The sequence below is a fragment of the Podarcis pityusensis genome (assembly GCF_964106645.2).
Source record: "Podarcis pityusensis genome assembly, chromosome: 7".
NCBI classification, from domain to species: Eukaryota; Metazoa; Chordata; class Lepidosauria; order Squamata; family Lacertidae; genus Podarcis; species Podarcis pityusensis.
Window position 1 is genome coordinate 37,688,410 of NC_138031.1, and position 13,447 is coordinate 37,701,856.

At 41.7% G+C, this 13,447-nt stretch overlaps 1 protein-coding gene across 1 annotated transcript; it reads left to right on the forward strand.

Moving 5' to 3' along the window:
* The first annotated feature begins 4,971 nt into the window (after positions 1 to 4,971).
* Positions 4,972 to 13,447, forward strand: CYP7A1 (cytochrome P450 family 7 subfamily A member 1). The gene is made up of 6 exons (XM_081013461.1): positions 4,972 to 5,105; positions 6,763 to 7,003; positions 9,264 to 9,880; positions 10,851 to 10,981; positions 11,319 to 11,494; positions 12,047 to 13,447. Exons 1-6 carry the CDS (start codon positions 5,026 to 5,028, stop codon positions 12,344 to 12,346), a joined length of 1,545 nt encoding a protein of 514 aa, XP_080869587.1. The 5' UTR covers positions 4,972 to 5,025; the 3' UTR covers positions 12,347 to 13,447.

Here is a 13,447-nt window from a genome sequence, read left to right on the forward strand (position 1 = left end):
GTCAAATCCAAAAGCTCATGTTCCTGCTGGGCTGCAGCTCCCTCCATCTCTGGCGCCCAAGATTCCGCAACATCCTCTTCTCTCATCTGTTCTGTCAGGGCACACTCCTGATTTAATTCCTGGGTGGGCTCTATATAGTTTCCCACTGCCTGTTCAAAAATTCTGACCGCATTAGTCATCAAATCCGTCTTCTCAGTTAACTGTTCCAGTAGGGCATTTGTTTTACAGAGAGCACACAACAGAGCTTCTGAATACATTGTCCTACAAGGTCACAAGCCTATTCCCATGATTGTAATCTGTGACAGCTGCAAGCTCCCTGGAATTAGTTACAGTTTCCCAGTCTCCCTCTAGGGGGAAAACTTCTATTTGTTCTTGCAACAAAGTTTCTTTTTTGAGATATTTTGTCAATATTTGTTCCTTTAAAATGCGAAAGGAAACAGTGGAATCACTATGTTTCTCTTCTTTTAGCTATCTGTCAAAAACATTCGTCTCTGGTCAATGAGCTTCAAACGTCAGTCCTGACACCCCGCTCCAGGATCAGGACGGTGGAAAGTTACTTTACTTTAAACTCACTTCTGCAGGTTTAAACAGTCCGAAAAAGATCCCCCTTCTTCTCCTGTTGCCGAAGGGGGGGTTCAAGAATTTTAAATGATGAAAGCCAATCCTTTAGAAGCGATTTTCTGAGCTCTAGTTTACGTTGTCTTTGCTTTATTCTGTCTACAAAGAAACGGAAGGCTGACTTCCTGTTTAGACCTTCCCGTTTCAGTACCAAATTGAAGTAAATTTTTAAGTCCAATTCCTTTCTGCGCGCAAGTCCTTATTTAAAGTCCAATTATTCAAAGTTTAAGTACTCACGGGTGCTTATTTTAGAAGCCAAATTGTCCCAGGAAAAAGGCAGCGCTCTCCGGCAACGGCTATGCGGCTTCGCTCCACGGAAATAGCAGTTGACTCACAGCACCGCGCCACTTCCCCCTCTTCGCTTCGGAGCCCGTTAGTGGGTTCCTTTGCGGGTTGGGGGGGCGCTAAGGGTGCCCGCCGAGTCCCATGGTCACAGGCTTCATCCGCCTGTGATTTTTAAAAGGGTCCCCGCTTCGCCATAGCGGAAAAGACCCGTTTCGCGCAGAGCTCGTCCCTCCAGTTCAGAGGGAGTCCGCCATTGCCGATGGCGCCACCCCGGAAGTCCTCTCTTCACCAGGTCTTTGCTGTTCTCTCCCCAGGTTAGGTCGTCTCTCAACTCCATTCCCAGAAATCGAAACACTGAGACCTGTTCCACGCACTTCCCCTCAATAATAAGTGGCTGAATATTCAATTTACATTTCCTAAAGTCCACAATGATCTCTTTTGTTTTCATTAAGTTAAGCAGTAAATTGTTTTTCCTGCACCACTCCCCCAACTGCTCAACTTCCTTCCTATAGGCCGTCTCCCCCTCTCCAGCCGTAATTAAACCAACCACCGTTGTATCATCTGCGAACTTAATGATCTTATTACTGGGGTACTTGGGGGCACAGTCAGCTGTGAGTAGAGCTGTGTATAGAGCGTGTATAAAAGCGGGCTCAACACGCACCCCTGTGGCGTCCCCGTATTCGTGATGAGATCCGCAGAGACGTGGGAACCCAACCTGACCCTTTGGGAACGGTTTGATAGAAAGTCTAATATCCACCTGCACAAACATGGTCTAATAATTTGGGCACCAATCTATGCGGAAGAATAGTATTAAATGCAGAACTAAAGTCTACAAATAACAGTCTCGCGTAGTTCCCTTGCTTCTCCAAATGAGTCAGGACAGCATGTAAAGCCATTGCCACAGCATCCTCTGTGGATCTCTTTGCCTTGTACGCAATCTGGTAAGGGTCAAGTCCCACTGGCAGACAAGATAAGATGCGCTTCCTCACCAGTTTTTCGAAACATTTCATTATAATGGGTGTCAGCGCCACAGGGCGAAAATCATTCAGACTGACTATCTTTGATGTTTTTGGCAGGGGTATAATGGTAGCGGATTTCAGACAGGGTGGAACAGTGGCTTGGGCCAGAGACTGGTTAAAAATCTTCATAAAGATTCCTGCCAGTTGGTCCGAACAGTCTCTTAGCACCCTGCCAGCGACCCCATCCGGGCCCATAGCCTTCCTCGTGTTTACCTCCTTTAATATTCGCCTCACTTCTCCCTCTTCCACCCTGGCAGCATTTCCTGTAGGTAGTGACGCCAATAGCTCTGGCATCCCTGTTGGTGTCACCTCAAATCGGGCAAAGAAGGTATTCAACTCTCCCACCATGGAAGCAGTACTCTCTACCACCACTGATGAATTCCTTGATTTATAACCAGTCAGATGTTGGACTCCCTGCCACATTTGTCTAGTATCATGATTTCTCAGATGGTCCTCAATTTTTCCTCTGTACTCCGCTTTTGCTTTCCTGATACCCCTCTTCAAGTTCGCTCTTTCTATGCCATACAATACCCGGTCCCCAGTTCTAAAAGCAGAATTTCTGGCCTTCAATAATCTCCTAACCTCTCCTGTCATCCAGGGCTTCCTATTCGGATACAACTTAACATACTTTTCCCTGGTGACATTTGCTGTGCAGAATCTAATATAATCCAGGACCGTTGATGTATAAATTTCTAGATCTTGATGGTCAAAGATATTCCAGTCAGTCTCCTGGAAACAGTCCTGCAGTTGCTGAGAGGCTCCCTCAGGCCACACCGTAACCATCCGTGTTTGTATCTGGCCTTGTTTCCTGAGGGGTGTGTATACTGGTGTCAGAAGCAGGAACACATGATCTGAACCACCAAGGTGCGCCAAAGTCTTGACCTCATATGTCCGTCTAATGTTCGTATACACCTTGTCAAGAGTATTTTCTCCCCTTGTTGCACACTCAATGTGCTGATAGAATTTTGGGAGTACTGCCCTCACATCTGTGTGATTGAAGTCCCTCGCAATAATGTGCACAACCTCCGGGTATCTGCTCAATTTAGCATTGATGTTTTCATGCACACTGCTCATGGCCGTGCATGCATTTGCAGTTGGTGCTATGTACACCGCTGTTAAGACCACTGTTGTAAATTCCCGGGGAAGATAGAAAGGTCTGCATTTAATTGTCAGAAATTCCACATCCGGAGAACAGTAGGTATCCAACTTGACAGAGTCCGTGCACCAGTTTTGATTTACAAAAATACACACACACCTTGTTTCTTGCCAGAATCCTGTGTCCTGTCCCACCGGTACGTTGTAAAACCTTGTAATTCAACAGCTGTGTCTGGAATAGCTGAATTTAACCATGTCTCTGTGAGTATCAGCACAGAACAATCCCGGATGTCTTCCTCCACTCCTACACGAAGCCTCCATTCGTCAAGTTTATTTGCCAATGATCTCACATTAGCGTAAAAGATACTTGGAAGAGGTAGTTTGCATCGTTGTTTCCTTATCTTCCTTATCTTTATTCTCTCCTTCATTTGACCTTGTCCTCTACAGCCTCTCTTCTGCTTCCGCTCTCTTCTTCTCCTCCTCCTCCTCCTCCTCCAACCTCGATGATTTACGATTTCTGGAATCTCGCACGCCCGTAGCTGCTCCCACACAGCAGTTTCTACATCTGTATCTGCTGCTACTTCTGTCTCTGTACAACAGCATAATAATTCGTCCTAACAAACCCTGACACCCCTCCCGGGAGCTCTCAGCCGCAGCATCTGCACGCGCCGCCATCTTGGAATACAGTTCTAGTACTGCTAAACTTTTGAGAGTTTAAACTGTGCTACTGGGGGTTCTCTTCTGCTGGACAGTGAGTTTAGCCCGCATTTTGAATGCAGGGACCTATCCAATTCTTTTGTTATTTAGCCCCCACACATGGGTCAAATGGTTCATATTTACCCCCACGATATGGCCACTTCCTAAGTTTGTGCATGCTAAGGAATGAAAATTGCTCATGGTAATCATAATTTACCTAGTCACTTCTAGATATTTTCCTAGTATGATGAGCATCAGTTTCACTAAAGTAAAGGTAAAGGGACCCCTGACCATTAGGTCCAGTCGTGACCGACTCTGGGGTTGCGGCGCTCATCTCGCTTTATTAGCCGAGGGAGCCGGCGTACAGCTTCCGGGTCATGTGGCCAGCATGACTAAGCGGCTTCTGGCGAACCAGAGCAGCGCACGGAAACGCCGTTTACCTTCCCACCGGAGCGGTACCTATTTATCTACTTGCACTTTGACGTGCTTTCAAATGCTAGGTTGGCAGGAGCAAGGACCGAGCAACAGGAGCTCACCCCATCGTGGGGATTCGAACTGCCAACTTTCTGATCGGCAAGTCCTAGGCTCTGTGGTTTAACCAACAGCGCCACCCGCGTCCCTCAGTTTCACTACACCTCCAGAAATTAATCAGAAAAAATTAGCTGAACAAACTCAACAGGATAAGCACTATTGGCTACATGAGAATGTTTTTCTCCTGCATCAGCATTAATCTAGCAATGACTTTGGTATTTCAGTGCATCAGCAATTCAGCTAGGCTCCTCCTGTGACTCATCAAACTGAATCCTGGACCCATGCCAACCTATCACTTTTATCCTTAGCCACTCCTGTTTCTATAACAACAAAAAATTGAAATCAAAACTTGGCAACACAACAGAGGTAAGGTCATTAAACAGCTAATTCACTTACAGCTAAGACTGAACTATAAACCGTACTTGCTAAATCTACATAATAGATCAAAACATGTCTGAGAGACCTTTACATTATCAGTTATTAAAGCTCTTTGATTACTTTGGCCACTCACTGACACTGTGGTTATCAGCTCAAGGCCACCATCTCAGGTATCTAATCCAATTCTCTCTTGGTCTTTACATAGATTTTGGTCCAACAGCAGGCACAGAAATTTTGTCCAGAAATGGTTAATTAATAGCTTACATGGGTTACCTAAGTACAGTTAAGTTAATAGGTGTTCCTGCTGAATATAAAAAGTGGCCCTTTGTCGTCTTCTATATCAGTCTCAGGCTTCAGTGTAAACCATTGTTTCATACTTGACATTTCACTATAATTGTCTGAAATGGTTTCATTGCTTTTGATATGGGGAATAGTGGTGATTCTGTGCTTAATGCTATGGCTTGTTCTGGGAATTAGGAGGAGGTAAGGAGGATTGTTTTCATATATTATTTTATGAAGTTTTCTTCTCTGTTTAAAATCATAATATATTAGCATTTGTGTTTGTTAATTAAAATTAATGATATATATTATATTTTCATATATTAGTAATGTGTATAATTATATAACATATGTATAATTTTATAAAATTAGTATGTTTAACAAAAACAGTCTGGTTTAGTGGTATCTAGTTTGTTTATTTATTTATTTAATGATTCACTTTTTATGTGTACATGCTTTCCAAAAAAGGTGAGATGCCCCCAATTACTTAAACTAGGCACATAATAAATATAAAGAAAAGGAACAAATGCATGCAACATATCTGTGTCAGCTAATTAATTATGTGAATTGGAATAAAGAGTGTCTAATTTATCAGAAGTGGCTAGCATTGTTGTTCCTTTGGTCTGAATAATGTAAACAGGATGCTTAATGACTTTTCCTACATTGTCATTATACTGTTTCTGTTTTTTGCTCGTTAGATTAAAGAGAGAGAGAGATGAATGTTATCTGTGTGTGCTTTCTATTGAACGATAAGAAGTTGTACTACTAAAATGTAATCTGCAGCAGACATCCAAATGGAGGAATATATCCAAAGACATAGCAATTCAGCATGTGCTTTCCGTTCCTTGCCCCAAATTACAACCTTGGTTCAAATATGAAGCTCTAAGTGTGAAAGAAGCCAACAATAATTCATTTATCTTTCTTTGATGGGTTCAGATTATTTGATTGCCCATGAGATTAATGATCAGTAACGCTCCACAATACTGCATTAAATTTTCCCTACTTGCTGTTTTACATGTGCATTACTATTGATGACTGGATGAGGGAGAGAACACATCTGTGTAGGCGTCTAAAGATTCAACCAGGCTGTTCAAGGAGGCTTGAATTAACAATAAAATGTGAATGTGGACATGTGCATTGGCTATGCATGCAAGCAGCTGCTTTTGCATGAGAATCTTCGCTCTGAAATCAGAGCAGTAGTTGAGTAGTAGATATGCAGAACAGTCAACACAGTTAAAGCTGGCAGGCTTGATTTCTACACAGACGCACACACAGCAGCAATACTAGTAGATCTATTGTTCCAAAGAGCAAACAAGGCAGAGCACTCAAACCCAACAGATACTGCATCTATTGCAGCAAACCAGCTGCCAAGTCTGGGCTTAGCAGACTCTCAGAGGTGGCTTCTTTCACATAGAAAATACATTTAAAAATACGTATTTATATCTCAACTCTGCCCAACACACATGCATGCTCTGTAATATTCATTTGGTAATAAAACTTATCCAGGTAAACATAGTTTGCCATGAACTACAATTTCTATTTAAAATAAAAAGACACACCAACCAAGAGTAAACAAGGTAGTAGTGATATGTTTAAAAGCAAAGGTAAATTTCATCAAATTTGATTTACAGTGTGTCTGATGCATTCTCTTTGTCAGGGCTATAACAAGCTTCTGTATTGTACCAAACTCATTATTTGCCAGTTATCTATTGCCTTCTTAGTGCATTTATTACTCAGAGGAGGGCAATTCCTTCTAGCAGTGATGGATGTGTGTAATAAATAGATTCTTGCGCAGCAGATTTGAAGGTCGTATATTAATTTACAGCCATAATCTTCACCTTGTATATATTGCCTTTTGCAGACGTCCAAGTGAGCCACCCTTGGAGAATGGGCTACTGCCGTATCTTGGCTGTGCTTTGCAGTTTGGTACCAATCCTCTCAACTTCCTCAGGACAAGACAAAAAAAATATGGTCCCATTTTTACTTGCAAATTGGCTGGAAAATATGTTCATTTTCTCACTGACCCCTTTTCATATCATGCAGTGATTGGACACGGAAAACACCTGGACTGGAAAAAGTTCCATTTTGCAATCTCTGCAAAGGTAGCATTTAACTTTACCTGTTAAAAATATTCATGGTCTATCCTTCATCTATACAGACACCAGAATTATGGAATATGAAATAAAATCAGCAGCAACAAAATATGTACAAAAATAGACTATTGGGCATCTTAAAACAACAGAGCAAGCTAAACAAATATCAGCTTACTGAACTTAAAATGCCCCAAGAAGGGAGAAATACCCAATATAAAAGTTGTGCCACCAAACAGCAAATTTGAGCTGACATTACAAGTGAGACGTAGTTTGCGTCACAGGCCAAACTGGGGCACTTGCTGGGCCAAATTTGGCCTAGGGCCCGGAAGTTCCCCACCCACCAGATTGAAATTGACTCTTACTTGAAATGATCTTTACTCAGACTAGTAACAGTGCAGGCTTGGCAGCAAGCCCAAGCTCCAGAAGTCAAGTTTCCAAGGTACACGAGCGAGACCAGAAGTTCATAACTGAATGGAAGCTATGAACATGCCCTGACAGTTGAAGTGCTCCTCCCACCAACTTTTAAAGATCTGGAGTGAGCTCTCTCACAAGACTATCTCACACTATGATGCTACCATGTCTGCACACGGATGATCCATCTGTGCAGATGTGCCTGATCCCACCTATGATAGTGGCACCTGGTTATTGGAGACAAGACTGTGTCCTGCCCCTCTGTCTCCAGCTTCAATGTCACCTTGCCCTGATCAGCCTCTGTCTCTGACTGGTCAAATCTTCCCAGTTCCCTGCTGAAGCTCTGTGTTCCATGAGAGGGATGGTGGAGAGCCAGCCAATCTTTTACCCGTTCTTTCTCATGTGGAGTCATGTTAGCCATCCAGCCCTCCCCCCCTCCCCATCTGTTCCTCCGTGTTCCTCCTTCTCCTCTTCTTTCTGGGGCTGCCAAACCATGCCAGATCCTAATGGAGCTAAGGGAGATCCTTCTTACCTTTTTAAAGTGCAATTGGAAGTGGAGCCCGAGGTTCTCGTTAAGTTGTAATTAGTTTCCCTTAATATTCATATCTCAATAATATAACTGTCTCCACAATGAGCCTTAAATCCTTCCTTAATGTACATGAAAATTGATTTTAAGTACATATTTAAATGAATCAATATTGGTCCATTTAAGAAAATCAGGCTGCAGTGTTTGTGCACTTACTTGGCAGTAAGCAAGCCCCATTTAAATTCCTAGGCTTTACTCATGAGTAACATGTATAGGATTGTGAACCACAGATTGCTGGAATAGATATTAGTTTACAATATAGTTGCTATGAATTGATTTGTTTTGATGTCTAGGTAAGTTTTATTTTAATTTGAAGTAAATGAATACATATTGGCAGCAACAATGCACAGATTAACGTTCCACCAGATGAGTCTTACCATGACCTAAATCTGATTGATTCAGGCTCCATTTCCATCCATGCTAACCTAGATTAAGGCCCAATGAGTCCAGTAGGGCTTTCTTCAAAGTAAGCATGGAAAAGAGGGTGCCCTCAGTGGTACTTATTTCCAGTCAAGTATGCTCTGGATTACTGGTTCAGTGTCCAAGCCTTATCTATTGTCTTCTGTGAAATTTGGAATGTTATTATGAAAGCTGAAGTACATTTCTACAGGGTGTGTGTGTGTGTTTGTGCGTGCATTGCTCAGTATTGGTAACAGCAAGTTTGTACGGTTAATTGGCTTCACTGTCCTCCTTAAAACATAAACCGTCTTCACCAGACAGCTATTAAGATGATGGATTTCGAAATCTGGAAGAAAAGATTTAGGATTACTCTCAAATTTAGTACTTAATATCATTTTGCCATCCTCCTTGGCAAAACTACAGCCTGTTCCAACTCCTCTTGGAGACAATTACAAATCCTTAAATGGATACTGGATAGGGGTTCTAAGTGGTCATACTTTATCTGTCAACATCCATCAACATCCATGTTTAATGATTTCTATTCCTGTACTAAACTATGGAGAAAATATTTTGCCTCTGATTTCACTTGTAAATTATTCTTCACTTAGGGCAGCATCCAAAGCGCTGCAGGCAGTTTTCTGCTTAGACACAGCTTTTCAGCTGTATCTCAAGGTGCAGCCTCCCAACAAAGGCCCTCAGAGGTGGAATGCTTTTCATAAATGGTACCCTATGAGATGCAAAGGGCTGTGCCTGCCTGCCTGAGTAACTATTTTGCTCCCACATGCCAGCAGGCAGAGGTGTGGGCAGGGGGAAGGGATCGGATAAATAATAAATTGTGAATAAATTGTAACATTCCCCATTTTTTCACAACAGGCATTTGGACATGGTAGTATTGACCCAGATGATGGAAACACCACTGAGAATATACACCAGACCTTCACCAAAAACCTGCAGGGTAATGCATTAACCTTTCTCGCTGAGTCCATGAAGGAAAACCTGCACTATGTCATGGTAGAACCAAATGCATCGAGAATTGACTCCAGTGACTGGGTAACTGATAAACTTTATGAATTCTGCTGCCGTGTGATGTTTGAAGCTGGGTTTCTAACACTGTTTGGCACAGATTTTAACCCAGTGGGCCATGACAAGGGCCTTTCTGCCAACCAAGAAGCCCACAGAGCATTTATCCTCAGTACCCTGGAGAACTTCAAGGCATTTGACCAAGTCATTCCGGCCCTTGTGGCAGGCCTACCAATCCACCTGTTCAAAGGTGCCCACAGTGCACGAGAGAAGCTAGCTGATGCTCTGCTCCACAAGACCCTTAAAAAAAGAAAAAACATATCTGAGCTCATTTCCCTCCGCATGTTCTTCAATGATACTCTCTCCACTTTTGATGAAAAGGAAAAAGCAAAGACCCACCTTGCAGTTCTGTGGGCTTCACAGTCTAACACAATACCTGCAACCTTTTGGACTTTATTCTTTCTTATTAGGTAAGTAGCTACATTTCCCATACTACAGACTTTGGCTTACCATTTACCAGATGGAACGTAACGTGGTGGACATGTCGCCGCTCATGAGCTGCATTTCCCTGCACTGGTCTTGGACAGTGCAAGCCTAATGATGTCTACTCAAAAGTAAGTCCTATTGAATTCAATGGGGCTTACTCCCAGGTGAGTGGGATGAAGACTGCACCTTTATTTCTTTTGTTCTTTTTACCTCTCCCTCTGCTATCCCAGAGTTGTCCTTAGTTATGGTAGCTCCATGTTCAGAAGCGATGCACATCTAAAAACTAGATTCTGGGGACAAACAAATACAGTGGTACCTCATGTTAAGAACTTAATTTGTTCCGGAGATCCGTTCTTAACCTGAAACTGTTCTTAACCTGAGGTATCACTTTAGCTAATGGGGCCTCCCGCTGCCGCCGCGCCACCACGTGATTTCTGTTCTCATCCTGAAGCAAAGTTCTTAACCCGAGGTACTATTTCTGGGTTAGTGGAGTCTGTAACCTGAAGGTACAACTGTAATTGAAGATGGCTATTGCCCTGATGTCCTGCTTGTATATTTCCCAGGAGTGGGGACGGGCATGAGGGTTTGGCCAAAAGCAAGTTACTTAGGTAGGTGTTACATGTTTGGAGGGTGTGGTTCAAAGTGGTCATTTCATACTGAGTTGGTATGAAAAACAACATTCAGTGCTAGGGCCAGGGTACCTAGAGCAGGCAATCCCAGCTTGGATCTCTCAAAGCCTCCAAGATACAACTAGATGATCATGCCATCCTTGATAATTCAGGCCTGCCTGCAACTCTCCCCTGCTTTTGGATGCACCTGCAGACAATGACTCGCACTTTCTTTTTCTTGCACTAATTGCATGGACTAGAATATAGTGATAATTGTACTATGGTTTCAGGTAAAAAAGTAAAAGTAAAAAAAAAAAGTTTAAAAATTGTACTTTTTAAATTTCAGGAATCCAAAAGCAATGGAAGCAGCTATTGAAGAGGTGCAACAGGTGTTAGAAGATGCTGAGATAAAGATAGACTCGACCAGGAAACCTATTTCTTTGAACCGGAAACAGCTGGATGATATGCCTATATTAGGTATAGTTGCTTAACCTGAATCCTCTACTTTTACATACTAACGATAAAATAACATATTCCAATATTTAGGAACCATTATATGATTGAAACTGATCAGTTCTCTAATGCTCTTAGTTACAGTCATGTTATCCTAAATATGTGACAACAATCAGTTTCTTTCTAACTACAATAGCGTTTGGTGGAAGCATACAAATTCCAAGGAATTTTGTTGTTCTCCCCATTGACTTTCTTTTATTTGTGTCCATCACATTACTTTGAATTTTGCAATCTGAGCAGCAGCACACCTGTGTATACTGTATCTAGGTTGAAGGTTTCTCTTTCTTTCTTTCCTACACAGATAGTGTTATCAAGGAAGCAATAAGGCTCTCCAGTGCATCTATGACAGTCAGAGTTGCTAAGGAAGATTTCGTTTTGCAATTAGGCAGCAACTCCTACAATATCCGCAAAGATGACACCATAGCTCTTTATTCCCAGCTGTTGCATTTTGATCCAGAAATCTACTCTGACCCCCTGGTGAGTAATTGACAGCTTCAAAACAAAGCTGCGCACATCAGCAGAATTGCCTTAGTGCTTGCAGCCAACCACTTGACATCAATATTGTTGCCTCTTATTGCACACAAGTGCTGGTGTTTTGCTAGATGAATTCCAGAGCTCTTTAAAAGGCATTCTGGAGTGAAGCAAGGAAGGAACATTTAGCACCAGCAGTTGTATGCCAAACAAGCAGAAACTTTGGTAAAAAATTATGATTAAAAATGTTCCCTCTCCTTTTCCAATTTCATGAGCACAAAAGAGTTGATTAATACTTTAATAATTACAGAACTGCTAGCTGTAATTTATTTTGTATTTCAATAATTAACTGAGATGAATTTATTTTATCTTTATTGAAAAAGAATGGTAGAACATTTGGCAACTCAAGCTTTTAGAGGAACTCGTATACAAATCCAATTTAAAGTATTAAGGAAGATGAACACACATTAATATTTCATTTGCAAATCTGAAATAATCTTATGCTTCCTAAATGATGTTGAGTTTAAAACTGCATTATTTTGGACTTTTTTTTTGCAGACATACAAGTATGACCGCTATCTTGAGGAAAATGGAAAGGAAAAGACCACTTTTTACCGCAATGGTCGCAAATTAAAATATTATTATATGCCTTTTGGAATGGGACTTGCAAAATGTCCTGGAAGATTATTGGCCGTTCATGAAATTAAACAATTTTTGACTTTATTGCTATCTTATTTTGAAGTGGAGCTTCTTGACAAGAATGTGACATGCCCGTCTTTAGACCAATCGCGGGTCGGACTTGGTGTTTTACAACCTACAAGTGACATTGATTTCAAGTACAGATTAAAATGCCTATGAATGTGTGGAAGAAAAATGTTGTTTGTGTATTTGGTCCCCACAGGGGTAAAAAAATTCATGCAATGATGGCAATGGAATGCATTAGGAGGAATAATGAGGGCTGGGAGAAACTATGTTGCTTAATATGGTTGTATAGAAAATGTTTCCTTTTTTTATAGGCTCAAAAATAACAAGAAATACTATACATATCTACTCTATGTGCTACTGCTGGGTCTCCAGTGGAGCTTTTGAGTCATAGTAGGGGTGTCAATGTGAGGAACGTGTGTTCGGAGAACACAGTTTTGTGCTGGCAGGTACAAGAGAGATGGAAGAGACCAGCAAATCACCTGTATATCCCGCTACTGATTTTGAGGCCTGTGATTTTTGTCAGGACTGAGAAGGGGAGAGAAAAAGCATCTGGGCCTTATTGACACCATCTTTTTATTTTGTGTTTGCTTTTTGGCTATAGACAAGGGGTGAGATGCTTCTTGCTGTGGATACCTGTAGGCAACCATTCATAAGTATTAAAAAATACTGCTCAGGATAACAGCCTGAATGGATTGCAGAATAGGGATGAAAGGTCCCAGCATGAGTCTGTTGTCACAGAGTGAAGCCCTCCTTGCGTGAGAGGCAGAGGGGGAGTGAGTGGGCTGCAACAGGTGAAAAATGGGGTGGGAACTGTTGCTTAAACCAATGGTTGTTTAATCTGTTTGAATGTTCTGTGTTGTTGTTTTTTACCATAGGTATTTGGTTAAATATATGTATATATGTATTGCAAGTAAGTAAATAAGTGACCAAGCTTCTGAGCTGACGAAGAGGTTACTTTATCTCTTTCTGTAGAAGCTGGTTGCACAATGCCGCAAACAAACAGACAAAAAGGGGTTATGATTTAGCGTCATCAGGGCAGTTGGTACAAAACTTGTCCTGATCTTTGGAAGAGGATAAAATGCTTATGCAGGCAGGGATGGTGCTTATTTAAGGCTACTATATGCTGGGCATTCAAGATTCTTAAATGTATCATGTTCCAACCTTCGCATTTCTCCAAATGAGGTGTGTATGTGTACATTGTTTATTTCTGTTCATTACATTTTCTTCAATAAAATATCTCAATCACTTTTCAAA

Bases quoted from the DNA above. Each gene is read 5' to 3' on its own strand.
- CYP7A1 (XM_081013461.1), top strand. From the start codon at position 5,026: ATGGTTTCATTGCTTTTGATATGGGGAATAGTGGTGATTCTGTGCTTA. The intron at 5,106-6,762 runs GTAAGGAGGATT...TGCCTTTTGCAG, and splicing joins GTTCTGGGAATTAGGAGGAG to ACGTCCAAGTGAGCCACCCT. The intron at 10,982-11,318 runs GTATAGTTGCTT...TTTCCTACACAG, and splicing joins GGATGATATGCCTATATTAG to ATAGTGTTATCAAGGAAGCA.